We start from the raw sequence: 15,034 nt of genomic DNA, 5'->3' as shown, positions 1-15,034 counted from the left end.
TCAGACGGAACTTCCTGTGCTTCAGTTTGTGCCCATTGCCCCTTGTCCTGTCACTGGGCACCACTGAAAAGAGTCTGGCCCCATCCTCTTGACACCCACCCTTCAGATATTTATGACCATTTATAAGGTCCCCTCTCAGCCTTCTCTTCTTCAGACTGAACAAGCCCAGCTCCCTCAGCCTCTCCTCATAGGAGAGATGCTCCAGTCCCCTCATCATCCTCGTAGCCCTCCGCTGGACTCTCTCCAGTAGCTCCTCATCTTTCTTGAACTGGGGAGCTCAGAACTGGACAGAGTACTCCAGATGGGGCCTCACTAGGGCAGAGTAGAGGGGGAGGAGAACCTCCCTCGACCTGCTGGTCACACTCCTCTTGATGCACCCCAGGATGCCATTGGCCTTCTTGGCAGCCAGGGCACACTGCTGGCTCATGGTTAACCTGTCGTCCACCCGGACACCCAGGTCCCTCTCCGCAGAGCTGCTCTCCAGCAGGTCCACCCCAAGCCTGTACTGATGCATGGGGTTGTTCCTTCCCAGGTGCAGGACCCTGCACTTGCCCTTGTTGAACCTGATCAGATTACTCTCAGCCCAACTCGCCAGCCTTGTCCCTGCTGGGGTCCTGTTGAGGAGGCTGAGGGCTTTGCTGGACATTGGCTGCTCCTTACTCTTCTGTCTTCTGCTGGATAGCAGGAACGGCAGATTTCTGGAGGAGGGGAGCATGGCTCTGGCGAGCAGAGCTTGGGGCGCTTGGAAAGGACAGTGGTAGGGGTTCTGGTCCCAGCTCGCAGCACTTTGTCTGGTAACTGTTCAGCAGAAAATTCAGGTGCAGTCATGCAGCAGTCCTGCGGGCCCTGTGTGTCTGCCAGGCTGGCAGGGAGCCTGTGAGGGGGTCATCTCCAGAATTAAATGCTGCTAAGAGTGAGTTTCTTCTCACAGGCATGGCGAGCTCCAGGGCTCTGCAGGGCTGGCTGCCTGGGGAGGCAGAGCTTTCTCAGAACATCCGGGAGGAGTGGGCAGCGCCTGCAGGCGTCCTTCAGCGAGTTATCACAGCATCATCCCTAAAGTTGCATTGTCATTTCATTACCATTTCACTGCATTTATCAGGTGTATATACAGTATACGTGTGTGAGGGTCAAAAAGCATGATTCTTCTAGCAAATGTCAGTTCAGAACAGGGCCTTACACCTTCAAGAGCTCTGTTTGCTCTGTTCGTGCATTGTTCATTCCTAGTCCTGCTTTCTGTCACTCCGTCCTTGGCTTCTGCCTGCAGCGGGGGAATCGACCACCCGGGGAAGCTCTGTGTGCTTACAGCTGCTCATCGGGCTCTGCTGTGATGGAGGGCAGCATGGACATCAGCTGACACAGGTAAATGGCACGTGCTGTCCCAAGGTATGCTGAAACCAAGGTCTCGGTAGTAAAGCAAGAGGAAGGCGGTAGCTTTAGCAGGTAGTGATAAGCCAGATCCTCAGCTTGCCATTCGTCTTGCACATCTGCAAATCCTTGTGGTCCCAAACCCACAGACTTCCGTGGTTCACCCTCCCTGCCGAGTTTCCAGTATTCTATTCGGGGATCTCATCTTCTGTCCTTCGGTTTCCCTTTTTCCTGGAGGCAGCATGCAACTGAGAGTTTGCCTTTATCTCCCCCCAGCTCTCCCTTCTCCCCCTCAAATGCCAGCACTTTCGCATTTTTTTCCCAGTCTTTTCCTTCCTGAACTTCCCTACCAGCATATCCAAATCTCTGTAAAACCCCAGTCTCTTTTTCCATATAAATAATATTTCATTTCGAATATGTAATGTGACATAGTGCTGGAGGTCTTTGCTTAAGGACTATTTCCCTAAGACTTTTTGTTCCTATTGAACTGCTTTAAAAAAATAAAACCTCAGAATTCCTTAGCCCATTCCTTACCGCATGTGTTTAGAGGGCTGGGGCCTTCAAATCTGGTGCAGCTACACTGCCGTGGACCTAAATCTGCGATGTTCAGCGTGTGCAGACGGCCTCAGTTTTCTGCAGTCAGTCAGTGTGCTCAGTCCTATTTTCTTTTCTTGGCTCAGGGTTCGTAGAGCTTTCGGCACCTGCTTTTGTCTGATGCTCTTGCTGCTCTGTGTGCTGCACAACCTGTGGTTTCGTTGCTGGAACTTGCTACTGACTGGGCTTGGCAGGGAGCTGAGGGCCGGATGGGGCGCGTTCGGTGCGGGGACGGTGACTCTTTATAACGCCTCATTCACTGGCTTGGTGCTGTGGAGGTGTCTGCTGCTGGCAGAGCGACGGGCGTGAGCGGGGGTGACCTGGCTGGGGAGGCCGGCAGAGCTGCTGAAGGAGGGGGCACAACCGCTGTATCCGAGCGTTAGGTCTGCTCCCTGCCGTGGGCTGCGTACGAACGGCCCTGTCGTAGCCGGGCCGGCGCGTGCCCCGCTGCAGTTGCTTGGAGTGACTGTTTTTGGCGCCTCAGGGTTGATAAAGGCTGTAAATAAAATCCTGCGTAAAATTCAAGCGGCCGGTTTACTGCCTCGTGGTGTGAGACACCGCCTCGCTCCCTGCTGCCCTCCGGCCCTTGAGGCCCTGCGGGCTGGCAGCGCATCGCCTGGCGTCGGTCCCGCCCTGCTCCCGGCACCCTCCGGATGGGACCAGGGGCTGCTCCTCTCCCCCGGCCTCGGGGACTTCTGCTCGCTCCGTCCGCGGCCCCCTCTCTCTGCCCCAGGCACGTGCGTAGGCGTCACTGCGTCGGAGCCGAGGCAAAGGGCGAGCAGCTGCCTCTGCGCCCCGTCTGCAGCGACCGGTCCGGAGAGTGGCTCAGTACTTGCCAAAGTCTGCAAAATCGGGCAGCGCGGCAGGCAGAACGCAACTGCTGGTCTGCTTCTGCAGAACTGAGGGGAAGGGAATCGCATGGTCTGGTGGGGGAAGGGGAAGGGGGTGCTTACGAGCGTGGGATCCAACCAAGAGTAATGCCGTAGGAGGAGAAGGCTGCCTCCCCGGCCCTTCCAAGGATGACGCCGGTGAAGGGCTGACACTGACTTCAGGTGCTGCCCTTCCAGTTGCCCAGACTCTAGAACACCACGTCAAAAAGAGGGAGAGGTGGGAAGGAGCAATAGAAGACATTCTTCTGAAAGGGGTCTCCAGTGCACACAGGTATGAAGTGCGTCTTACACGGAGAAGTTCTTTTCCCTTGAAAGAAAACATTCATGTACGTGAGCCGCAGGAGTTTCTGACGATCGCTGACCATGGCAGTACTAATGTTGGGAACGCCTACAGTTGCTCCCTTAAAACTAGGAGCCACGGTTAACAAGCGGATCAGCACAGCAGACTAACCATGGCGTAGATCTGCTAACAGTGTAGGGCCAGGGGAGAAATTCAGACCGTGTGAAATGTATATGCTGGTAAGATCGATACCACCACAAATACAAGTGTGGAAAACACGACTGGTTGAGCGCTGGAATCACATGAAGTGGCACAACTGTATTTTTCCGTGCAGTTGTACTGAGTTATGTAGCGTAGGATATGTTCTTAGCAGTTTAAAAATGTTTTGCAGCTTTGGACAGACTGGAAATTTAATTCAGCATCTCTAACTGTATTTCTGGCTTTCAGGTTAGCTGCTACTGCCTCTGGGCTAAGACTAATGTACTGTAACCAGGTGGCTGTTCTGTAGCTGTAGCTCCTAGAATGTGACCAAGCAGACAAGATTTTTGCATAAATTAAGTACTCTATCAATAGCAAAAGTCATCAATCTAAGCCTGAGATGCTGAGAGAAGCAAATTTTGGGAAAACCAACCACCTAAACAAGACTTACAGGAAAAAAGCATGCATTTCACAAGAATATTCTCTGAAGTAATGAGGTACCTGTGCTTCACACAGGTTAGACTCCCCTCTAAGCAACAAGACATTTACTGGTCTACTGCAGTTACACATTAGTCAAACTCATGAAAGTAACAAAATTAATGAAATTTTATTGGCAAAAATCAAGTTGAATGTGACCCATATAATTCAACGGAAGCGAGCTTCAGTTTAGTTTATCAAAATACTTCAGTTTTCCAGCTGGATCTGGAATTATCTGTGCAAGAAAGAAAATGAAAATGATAGTCTAAAAACCACGCAAACACAGCAAACTATAAAACCAGAACAGCACAGCATTTCATAATACGATGCTAAGGCCAACCCCCCAGCAACACTGCAGAGTAATTTATCAACTGACTTCATACTAGATTACTGTTTATCTCTGAAGGTACTTCACAGCAGTAGCAGAAAGGTTTTAACTAACTGGGGGAAGAGAGAGTGCAGCCTACCAAAGGAAGAATTTTGACAGTTGGGAGCACATACATCTATATGGCTTTCCCCAAAAGCAAGATAATTTAATAAATTAACATCCGTAATTAAGAGTCTTAGAATTTACTTACAGTTCTTCCCTTGGCCACCACACTCTCATGGCTTCCTCTGGTTTGATCTAATTAAATCAAGCACATTTAGAAGGCATGGCTACATCTTTGAGAAAGTCTTTTTGAACTACTCTGCTATTTAAATTATCTGCATCTTTGGCACAGAGGAGAAAGAGAATGTTTATGTACCATTTTAGGTCTTTAAAATGGTAGTATTGGAGCTGTTTATCTCAGCAGTGTAAGAGTGTTTTTAGAAAATATGTCAACGTTGTATTATTTAGGTAACCCATGCTTATGGAAGGCAGAACTTTTCAGTGCCTAAATATGTCTGTTAGGCCAGCCAGCCCTCTTCCATTTTACAGCGTTAATATCCAGCTTCCCCCACAAAGACACTCTTCTGCTAGCTTTAAAGAGGTGACTCCTACCCTCACGTCATCCTGAGAAGTTTTCACAGCCAGCAAAGAAACATGGTTTAACATTCCACAGTTTTTACTGTCAATTACCATGCTCCCTACTCTGCTTAGAGGCTGCTGGGACCTGCTCTTTGTTGAGACAGCTCTTAAAACACCACCACTCTCTCATCACCAGATGGTTCAGAAGAAAGCCACATGCTCAGTGATCTCATCTGAATTAGGCAGCTCAGACCTCTAGTGAAAGTTTCATTATTCTGCTGAGGCTTGGCCCAAGCCTGGAGAACACAAACAAGTTCAATGGGCGTTTGTCCGAACGCTAGCTCGAGCTCTTCTGCTTGTGTCACATGTGGTGAGAAGCGACACAAGAGGAGGAGTTACCGTGCAGCAAAGCAGTGCTCTCTGCTGGAGTGCCGACAGTGGCACGCTGGCTCTGTCAGGTACTACAGCAGCCTCGGAACCCCTACCTGAAAGGGGCCTGCAAGAAAACTGCAGAGGGACAGCTTACAAGGGCCTGTAGTGACAGGACAAGGGGTGATGGCTTTAAAGTAGAAGAGGGTAGATTAACATTAGATGTAAGGAAGAGATTCTTTATGATGAGGGTGGTGAGGCACTGGAACAGGTTGCCCAGAGAAGCTGTGGCTGCCCCCTCCCTGGCAGTGTTCAAGGCCAGGCTGGACGGGGCTTTGAGCAACCTGAGCTGGTGGAAGGTGTCCCTGCCAGTGGCAGGGGGGTGGAACTGGGTGATCTTTAAGGTCCCTTCCAACTCAAAACATTTTATGTATGATTCCCCTTTTTTGGGTAGTGCCTAGGATCCACAGCAAGACTCGACAGAACCAAGAATTTCTATGGAGTAATAACTGAGAAGACAGGACAGACTCAAGAGCTTCCAACTTCCTATCATCAGGTGTTAGAAGGAAAAAAAGTTCTTGCTCACAAACTCATTGCTTCTCGAGAGTTTTGTTCATACATGAGGGAGCTGAAACAACTGGAATATGCCTAGTGCGAGGGAAACGAGCTCCTAATGAAATCAGTGGTAATCCCAAAGCTGTAGCTATAATAACGTGAGTTTACTCATATAATCTCACTGAAAGTTGCCAAGATTTTGGATTTGGCTTTAGTGGAAATGATAACTGAGTGTTTTTGAGTAGTACATGCATTTAAATATAAACAGTGACTTACTGTTTCACTGCCAGGTTTCCAACCAGCAGGGCAAACTGGGGAAAAAAAAGGACAAAGTTAGTAAAAGTATTTTTATGCACGCTTACTTTTGTACACTTAATATTCTATTTCTGAACTTGAAGTAAAACAGCACACCAGTGTCACGTAAATATCTGCAACTATTAAATAGGCAGTTTTCTTTATACATGGGATGGTGTCATGACAGATTATACCTTATACCACCACCTACCACTTCTGTTAACTGGAAACCACCTTTCCATCTGGACGGATCTCTATGCTTTGGTTTAATTCTCACGCCCTTCCAGACAAAGTACTGGCAAAGTGGTATCTGAGAATGAACACCTATTCTAGTAGAAACAAAAGTTTCATGATGAAACTCAGGTGACTACGCAGAGACCTACCTTTCTTTCTTTAAAACCAATGCTAGGGGAAATTTTTTAGCCAATAGATCAAAGATTCCACACGAGACTGAGTGATTTTATTTGAAGCGTTGCTCAGGAGTAAAGGGATTACAGCGTGCAGTTGGCCTGCAGCGTGGCTGAGCGCCCTGTGACCACCTGTACAGTTGCACGTTCTGGAGCGAAGCTCTTGTCTGTTCAGAGGTCTCCCTCCGTGTTATGCCGTACTACACTGCTTTAAGCCGTGCTGCCAGACAAAATGCCACAAATGCAGTTAGGAATTGTGGAGCACTTTTTTCCCTGCTCTGTGCAAAGAATCCAGTAAGGCACCTAGGGAGGGTCTCCTCAGCATTCATGCAAAAGCTGGTGAGATTCCACACAGCTGGGAAAAAAATGTGGTACTCTGGAAACACACTGCAGATCAATATTCTGTAAGACAGCTTTGTAACTAACTAAGAGAGGTTAAATTTCCTTAGTCAAACAGGCATATCCTAAGTATCAGCATTTATCTTTTTAAATCTGTACAGCAAAGCATAATACTGATTTGTACCTTCAGGTAAAGGTACTTTCAAATGCCATGTGAAATTGAGTTGAAAGTTAGGCTGCTGAACATGCGTATTAATATTTAAACAAATCTTTGAATAAATTAATGTGTTTATTTAAACATATTAGTTAAAGGCATGTGAAAAGTTCACCCTATGCTTGAACTGGGGGGATATGAATTCTTCGAGACAAAGTTAGATCTGAAGCCAGTGAAAGCTGCTTTGTCAGGGGCAGGTGATCACATAGCACTTGTAAAGAAAGCGCACGTAATGGCAGTCCAGCTTTCACAGTATCACCATGGATCTTGGCCTGAAGCACTCTCAGTTACTTATCACAGATCCTCCATGAATGACACAGGACAAGGATGGCCTGCATCTCAATTATTTTAGTACTGTACTGAAATGTTTGACCTGATTCTTCATGGCCGTGTATTTTGTACAGATTTATGTTTGTGACAGACGGTATGTAATGCCTTAATTCAGACTAAGGAATTCTTTATGCTCTGCATTCTCATGGATGTGAAGCAAAACGTGAATTACTACCTAGAAACAACCTACAGAGGTACCAGGACCACAGGGTCTCGTAGCAGGGCAATCACACCGCTTCACTCACTGCAGGAGGCAAGTCTCTACCGCTACTGAGTACCTTTCTTCCAAAAAGCTACACACACAGTTTCCAGTTTAAGTAAAACGATATCTTCAACGTGAAAGTATTTAAAAGAGCACCTTCTCCATGCTTGTCTGTGTATTGGAATGCTTGTACTAAACGAAGCGTTTCATCCACTGATCTCCCAACAGGAAGGTCATTCATTGTGATCTGTCGAAGGATTCTCTTATCATCAATGATGAAAAGGCCTCTGTGAAAACATTTTTTTTTTGGTGTGTGTTAGGAAACAGAACTAATTACAGTGTTGTGTTTACACACTGTTTTACGTCTGCTGGAGGGGAAGAATTTCTCTGCAAACACCATACAATACCCACCACCTCAGAATGCTGCTAACCTACTATTCTTTACCTGGGGTTTCAACGACATAACACCAAAAAAGGATAGTTCTTCGCAGAACATAAAACCAAGCTTCGGCGGGCCCTGCCAGGGATGTTGCGGATGCTATGAAGTTACAGGGATTCCAAAAGCAACTAATAAGTCTGTGAAAGATGTATCTCTTGAGGCCATTAGTTACCCTTCGTCTCGACTCCACTGGGACTTCGGAGGTCCCCGAGTAACTGCAGTTCTGGGGTATTCTGCATGTTTGCCCTGCCCTAGCTATCTGCTGATCCCTGCTGGCAAACAGGATATTAACCTCGACCCCTGTTCTGACTCAGTATGGCTATTTTTTTGTGTTATTCAATATGTATATTGTCCCTCAGCATGAATCCCCAACTAAAAACTGCTCTCAGAGAAAAATTCCAAATCCTTCTTTAGCTATAAAGTAGTAAGTACTACTGCAGCAGAGCAAGATGAACTGTAACCAAGTGAAATACCTAAGTGTGTGCCCTTGATCTTCCAGATATACACCATAATCCTTTGAAATTTGGTGTGTCAAATCTGAAAGAAGCGGAATCCTCAAAGGTCCAAGTCCCCCTTGTTTTCGAGGAGTATTAATCCTTTGAAAGAAATGAGACACAGATGTATTTCTCATACAGATTCACATTCCCTATACAAAGTAGAACAGTACAGACAGAAGGATTTAGTGCAATGGACATTTTTCTTGTTCTGCATGCAAGGGAGACGAACACTATTTACGGTTTGAGCAAAACATTCAGTAGCTCTTTTGCAGTTTTTCACCACATCTGTTAATAGTGACCTCTTTCTTATCATATTCTCTTTATACCAATGTGCTCATGAACTGGGACAGAGTAATGCGGTTGCAGATACTTGCACCCTTATCCCTTTCTTTTGTAATTGAAATATTTTTTTGGACTGAGACATGATATATTTCAATCAGTCTGTATTAGACAAGCTTCAAAGATAATTTCACACACTAGGGTTAAAATTTTTTACCACTGAAAAATATTACCAACATTTGATCAATCATATCATTTTTTTAGCCATGACAGTATACCTACATAGGCTACAAATTTGGGGATGCAGTTCTTCAGCTAAGACGGACCCATGAACAATTCTTAGAAAAAGACAAGGATAAGATACATACCATGCTAAGTGAGTGAACTTGGAGTCCACAGAACATGCTACTACTTCGGTATTTATTGCTCTGAATTCTTCAATTCTGTCACTGAAGGCGATTATCTCAGTTGGACAGACAAACGTACTAGATAATTTAAAACAAGATAAAGTCAAAATTTCACGAGACATCCAGTAAATTCTGTTTAACTTAAAATGGTGATTCATCATAAATGATTTCAGCTTTTACTTATTTTGTATTGCTTCTTCAAGTATTTAACCAAAATGCTGCCTGACAAACCCTCCACCCTCAGCCTCTAGCTCAGTTACAAATGGTTTATCACTGAAGAAGATTCTAAGCCTACAGTTAGTTTACAATCCGGATACAAGTGTTTTTACAGTTACTTTCTTTTAGATTTTCTGAATATTAAGTGGCTGAATTTAAGCACAAAACACCATGTTTTTTTCAGAGGAACATACTATAATTTCTTGCTACTGTGCACATCTGCAAATTTTAAGTATTTTGACTTGAACTTTTTCCACTACGGAAGAAATAAAGTGATAAAGATCACAATTTCTAGGGCCTTGAAGCTAAGGGCCAAGAGCCACGTTATTTCCTTTATAATGTTCAGGTAGTTACGCATCTCTGTCCTCTTTTCTTGATTTTGTGGAAAAGAATGGGCTTGTCTGGTAGAAAGCTAAGGTGTTTTCACTCAACCAGTGAAATTACTGCATTCTAAATGAAGGAGGGTAACATTAGATGTTCTTAAGATGTTATGGGAAGAACTTCAAGGCAAAACACCATCTCTTAATATCCTACATACACTCTGGAAAACATAGATGGGATGCCATCTTCCATTTGCAGCAGTGATTTGCAGCACCATACAAAATGTAAAGGTTGCTACAGACTGAAAGTTTTTTTTTGTGTGAAGCACCAACCAGTGGACACGCTTCTTAGGACAAAGATTGTGTTACAATTTTACCAATGCATGATGAAGACACAAATGCAAAGAATCTGTTTTCTTCTTTCATTCTTTCTTCTTCTCCAAACCCTCACCAAATGAAAAAACAAAGCCTCAAAACCAGAGAAAGATTCATGAATTACAAGTCTAGTGTAGCTGCACTCAGTCTTGGTATGTCTACAGTAGTCTTACTTACAAGTCAAGAGGATAGAAGAAGAAGACAAGATATTTTCCTTCATAATCCGTTAATTTCAGCTCTTTAAATTCTCCATTAATGACTGCTGTTCCTTCCCAGTAAGGTGCTGGCTTGGAGACTGAAACACAAAGGACATTCAGTTGAAAGCCAGAACTCGAAGCACGTGTTCAAACAAAGCTGCTCCTCAGCCACCTGGGGTGCAAGGACAACCGTTCTCCTTTGGCTTGAAAAACAACCTGCTGCACAGTTACAAAACGACACTTTCTTACCACTTCAAAAAGGGCACAGCTGGCAGAGGCTACAGGATGATGAAGAAATGCAGGTTTCAGTACACATGGAGAGTAAACAATTTGACCACCTTGTGCTTATACAGGAGCCCTTTGAATCACTGATAATCCAGGCCACACAAACCTTACCTGGGCATACCGAACAAACCGCGGGTGCACTACCAGCTCAGGGCAGAACATCGGTTAGACCGAAGGAGCAGCTGTTCAAGACCTCAGGAACCCTCGCTATTTCGTTACGAATAGCTGTTGTGAATCGGAAGCATAAGATGGTTCAAATTCGTATTGTCACTTTTTAGCCACAAAAAACTACTTGGAATTCAAGTCCGCAAAAAAATACATGCTCCAATGCTACATGTTTAGAAACAAATGACTAAAAATACGGTGTGTATTTATTAAATCAAAAACTCCTAAGCAAATTGTAACTTGGAGATAGTTGTGTTTAAAAAAAAATCTCCGATTAAAATGCATGAAATGTATTTACTATTCCTATCAAAAGGGATTCATCTCGAATTTAAAATACTAAAAATTATTCTGCCAGGTACTGGTTTCATAGTCACATGAATTCTGAGACAAAGGACTGGGCATGCTGGAAATACAAGGTGATCTGAATACACTTGTGATGTCAAGGATGTTGACATACAGCCCCAGGAAACTGGGGAAGTGCTGCTGAGAATACAGAGAATCTTAACCGTTATCTGGATGAGGACCGTGTTGTAGGTTTCTCCTTTTCTTAGGACAGCCCACAGCTGTAGAATACAGTTAGACAGGATCTGCAACAGGGATGCCAAACCCACCCCAGGTCACCAGCCAGGTCGTGCCCCTGTGCAGGATGGCAGTCTGCTTTGGTTTCACTCGAGACAACCCAGGAGGGAGTCAGCAGGGGTGAATGATAATTTTGGTTTCAATTTTTCAAAGAAATGCTCTTCTTCCTCTCAAGTCTTCTGCAGAACTCTTTCTGACCAGATTTCAACCTCCAGACTTCTAACCTTTTTCTTTTTTTTGAGTTGAGTGTTTGTAGGTATGGGACTGATTTCAGGCAAGAGCAAGGATTAATCTTCAGGTTATTTTGGGCTGTCCACATCGTTTCAGACATTGCTCTCTGAAAAACAGTGGCACCCCTAATCTAATCGCCTTGCAGCAAGACATTCTCTTCAATGGACCTGCAGATGACTAGGGAGAAGGAAATTAAATAGGGTATTGTGTCTCTTGACCTTTCTTAAACGAAGGTGCTATTTTTGGTTTAAAAATACTTGTCTAAAATGCTGCAAGAAGTTACATTACAAAGGGAGGAAAAACCAAAAATGGTTATGTGTATCTTGACTGGTTTTCCATTTTTCTCATCTCCCACCTGTCCGCAAACATTTGTAACGGAACTTATGCCCAGGCTTGCTAGAGGAAAAGGACTGAAGCTATAAATTCTCACAGCGAAGGTAATTGTTCTGTGATTTCTCCCCTTCCCGCATTTTACAGAAACGGGGCTCTAGGAGAGCAGCCCCTCCCCCCCTCGGGCGGCTGCCCCTGCACCGGGACTCGACCACAGCCGCCTGCCCCCGGTCTGCCACGCAGCCGCTCAGCCACCAGCGAGCGGGGGCACAAAGCCGAGCGGCAGAGCAGGCCCGGCACCAGCGGGCAGGCCCGACGCGGGGCTCCCCGCCGCCCGCCCTCCGGCCCCGCCTGACGTGGCGCTGCCCGCCCCCCCCCCCCGCGGCCGTTAACGGCCCCGCGCGCGCTCCCTCAGCCCGCGGCGCGGCCCGCGCGGAGGCGCAGTGCGGGCACCCCTCGACGCCCCCGGCCCGCCCGGCAGCCCCCGGCCCGCCCGGCACCTACTCTTGGCCTGGCTGAGGTGCAGCGAGTGGTCGGAGACGGGCACGCGAGCCGCCTCGCCGGGGTAGACCTGGCCCCCCGCGTAGTAATGGCACTGCTCGTCCCCCCGCTGCCGCCCCGGGCGCGGCTCCTCCGCCTCCGCCGCCTCGCCTCGCAGCGCCGCCGCCGCCGCCAGCAGCAGCAGCAGCGCGGACCACCGGGCCCTCGCCCCGTCGTCTTCCCGCAGCTGCCGCCGCGCCGCCTCCATTGCCCGCCGAGCGAGTGCACGTCCCGGCGGCGGGGAGGAGCTTGGCCGGTCCGACCGCACACGCTGCCGGCCGCGGGGCCGGGCCCCCGGGGTCGCTACCCCAGCGGCGGCGTGAGGCGCCTTTCGGCGGGGCTGGGCGCTGCCCCGGGCCCGGGCGGTGCCGGGGGGGCTGCGGCCTCACGCTTGAGCCCCGGAGCGAGTGGCGGATGGTGCGCGCTTCTAAGGGAGAAGAGAGAAGAAAAATAGGCGCGGATGAGGAGGCAGAGAGAGTGCATGTAGCCCCGGGCCCCCTCGCAGAAGGAAACCCGCTGCCAACGTGTGGGATCGCCCGCCCGGTGTCGGCCTGATCCGCGGCGGCTCGGGTTCCACGGGCAGTTCGTCGCTCGTGGTGACACCGACCTGCGCCAAGAGCACCTGGTGTGTTCTGGCCTAGTGCACACACAAAATGTGAAAAACCGTACTGCCTTGGGTCTGACATCTGGAGCTGCTGCCAGCTGGGCAGCAGTTTCTGAACGAGCTCCATGTAGTGCACGTGGGCAGCTGCGCTAAGAGGGTGATTAAGCAGAAATGAGACTACGAAGTGCCTTTGAATTCATAGAATCACAGAATGGTAGGGGTCGGAAGGGACCTCTGTGGGTCATCTAGTCCAAAACCTCTGCCGAAGCAGGGTCACCTACAGCAGGCTGCACAGGACCTTGTCCAGCCGGGTCTTGAATATCTCCAGAGAAGGAGACTCCACAACCTCCCTGGGCAGCCTGTTCTAGTGCTCCGTCACCCTCAGAGGGAAGAAGTTCTTCCTCATGTTCAGCTGGAACTTCCTCTGCTTCAGTTTGTGCCCGTTGCCCCTTTTCCTGTCACCGGGCACCACTGAAAAGAGTCTGGCCCCATCCTCCTGACATCCACCCTTAAGATATTATAAAATCTCCTCTCAGCCTTCTCTTCTTCAGGCTGAACGAGCCCAGCTCCCTCAGCCTTTCCTCATAGGAGAGATGCTCCAGTCCCCTCATCATCTCCATCTACACTGGACTCTCTCCAGTAGCTCCTCATCTTTCTTGAACTGGGTAGCCCAGAACAGGATGCAGTACTCTGGATGGGGCGTCACTAGGGCAGAGTAGAGGAGAACCTCCCTCGACCTGCTGCCCACACTCCTCTTGATGCACCCCAGGATCCCATTGACCTTCCTGGCAACCAGGGCACGCTGCTGGCTCATGGTTAACCTGTCATCCACCAGAATTCATAGATTCATAGAATCACAGAATGCTTTGGGTTGGAAGGGACCTTTAGAGAACATCTAGCCCAACCCCTCAGCAGTGAGCAGGGACATCTTCAACTAGACCAGGTTGCTCAGAGCCCCATCCAACCTGGCCTTGAATGTTTCCAAGGATGGGGCCTCCGCTGCCTCTCTGGGCAACCTGTGCCAGTGTTTCACCACCCTCATTGTAGACAAATTTCTTGTAGGCTCCCTTTCAGTACTGAAAGGCCACAATAAGGTCTCCCCGGAGCCTTCTCTTCTGCAGGCTGAACAGCCCCAACTCTATGTCTTTCCTCACAGGAGAGGTGCTCCAGCCCCCTGATCGTCTTCATGGCCCTGGTAGTCTTGGTTCAAGTTTGCCTCTTGAGAGGTCAGTTTGCTCAATGCTGAGTAGAATGTGGTTCATATCACAAAATAGTTACATATCTGTCACACATAAGCATAGCTAGAAGGTAATTCAGCAGCGCATTTCATAACAAGCAAGATTTTGAAGACAGTAAGTAGGCTGTAACAACCAATAAACAAGGCTTTGCAGCACCATGTCTGGGACAGTTCAGGTCGTCTGTCAAGTGTATCAGTTAAATTCTAACCAGGATCCTTAAAAATAAAGATTTGAAGGAGCTGGAGCTATGCCTTACCAAAAGTTGACCTTCTGTGCTTGGAGCACTGTTGATGCCATCCTCAGGGAAAACTGGTGGTCCAGTGGACAGGTTACTCCAGGCTGACGATGTCAGGCCCTTAACAGAGGAACATCTGCATCACATCCCGTCTCTGCAGACGATTTGCGATAAATGTGCTTTCAGGATGGTGCGGTAGCCATGCCAGAATGGACAGTACAATTAATTTTAAAATGATACAGAACAGGCGTGTAAAGAGCAGCTCCAAAATTAAATGCTGGCTCTGTAAAGAAAATACAGGCTCTGTAAAAGAAGAAAGAGATTAGCAAGGCTATGTATTGTCGTATATTGTGTCTTGAACAAATCCTACTATTTTTCTGTTTTCCTACAAGAGAATCCACCCTTTAAAAAGACACTTCACAAGATTAAATTCATGGAAGTGGGAGAAGCAAGGCCTTGCAGGCATGCTTGCAGTTCTTAACCTGTGATTCTCAGTGTTCTGTTCTCCTGAAGCTCTGACTCCTCTCCAGGAGCTCCTTTCTCTTCCCATCTCTTGTCATCTTTGCCTTTAAGTTCCGGTCTAGGTTCTACAGGTTAGGCATCAGGCTTGTAAAAAGCCCTTCATATAGTTACT

At 47.6% G+C, this 15,034-nt stretch overlaps 1 protein-coding gene across 2 annotated transcripts; it reads right to left on the bottom strand.

The window, feature by feature from the left end:
• Positions 1–3,909: 3,909 nt before the first annotated feature.
• Positions 3,910–12,546, bottom strand: PRDX4 (peroxiredoxin 4). 2 transcript variants are annotated; one of them, XM_075429735.1, is made up of 8 exons: positions 12,288–12,546; positions 10,174–10,291; positions 9,047–9,163; positions 8,376–8,498; positions 7,620–7,750; positions 5,954–5,988; positions 4,383–4,429; positions 3,910–4,039 (listed from the first exon to the last, which is right to left on the bottom strand). In XM_075429735.1, exons 1-8 carry the CDS (start codon positions 12,529–12,531, stop codon positions 4,036–4,038), a joined length of 819 nt encoding a protein of 272 aa, XP_075285850.1. In that variant the 5' UTR covers positions 12,532–12,546; the 3' UTR covers positions 3,910–4,035. The 2 variants fall into 2 exon arrangements, with proteins under 2 accessions (XP_075285850.1, XP_075285842.1); XM_075429727.1 differs by lacking the exon at positions 4,383–4,429.
• Between the last annotated feature and the right edge of the window lie 2,488 nt (positions 12,547–15,034).

The sequence above is a fragment of the Opisthocomus hoazin genome, chromosome 1, assembly GCF_030867145.1.
Source record: "Opisthocomus hoazin isolate bOpiHoa1 chromosome 1, bOpiHoa1.hap1, whole genome shotgun sequence".
Taxonomy (NCBI): domain Eukaryota; kingdom Metazoa; phylum Chordata; class Aves; order Opisthocomiformes; family Opisthocomidae; genus Opisthocomus; species Opisthocomus hoazin.
This window is presented reverse-complemented; position numbering and strand designations above follow the sequence as displayed.

Bases quoted from the DNA above. Each gene is read 5' to 3' on its own strand.
- PRDX4 (XM_075429735.1), bottom strand. From the start codon at position 12,531: ATGGAGGCGGCGCGGCGGCAGCTGCGGGAAGACGACGGGGCGAGGGCC. The intron at 7,751-8,375 runs GTATTTCACTTG...ATGTTTTCACAG, and splicing joins GATCAAGGGCACACACTTAG to AGGCCTTTTCATCATTGATG. The intron at 4,430-5,953 runs GTAAGTCACTGT...TGATTTAATTAG, and splicing joins GGAAACCTGGCAGTGAAACA to ATCAAACCAGAGGAAGCCAT.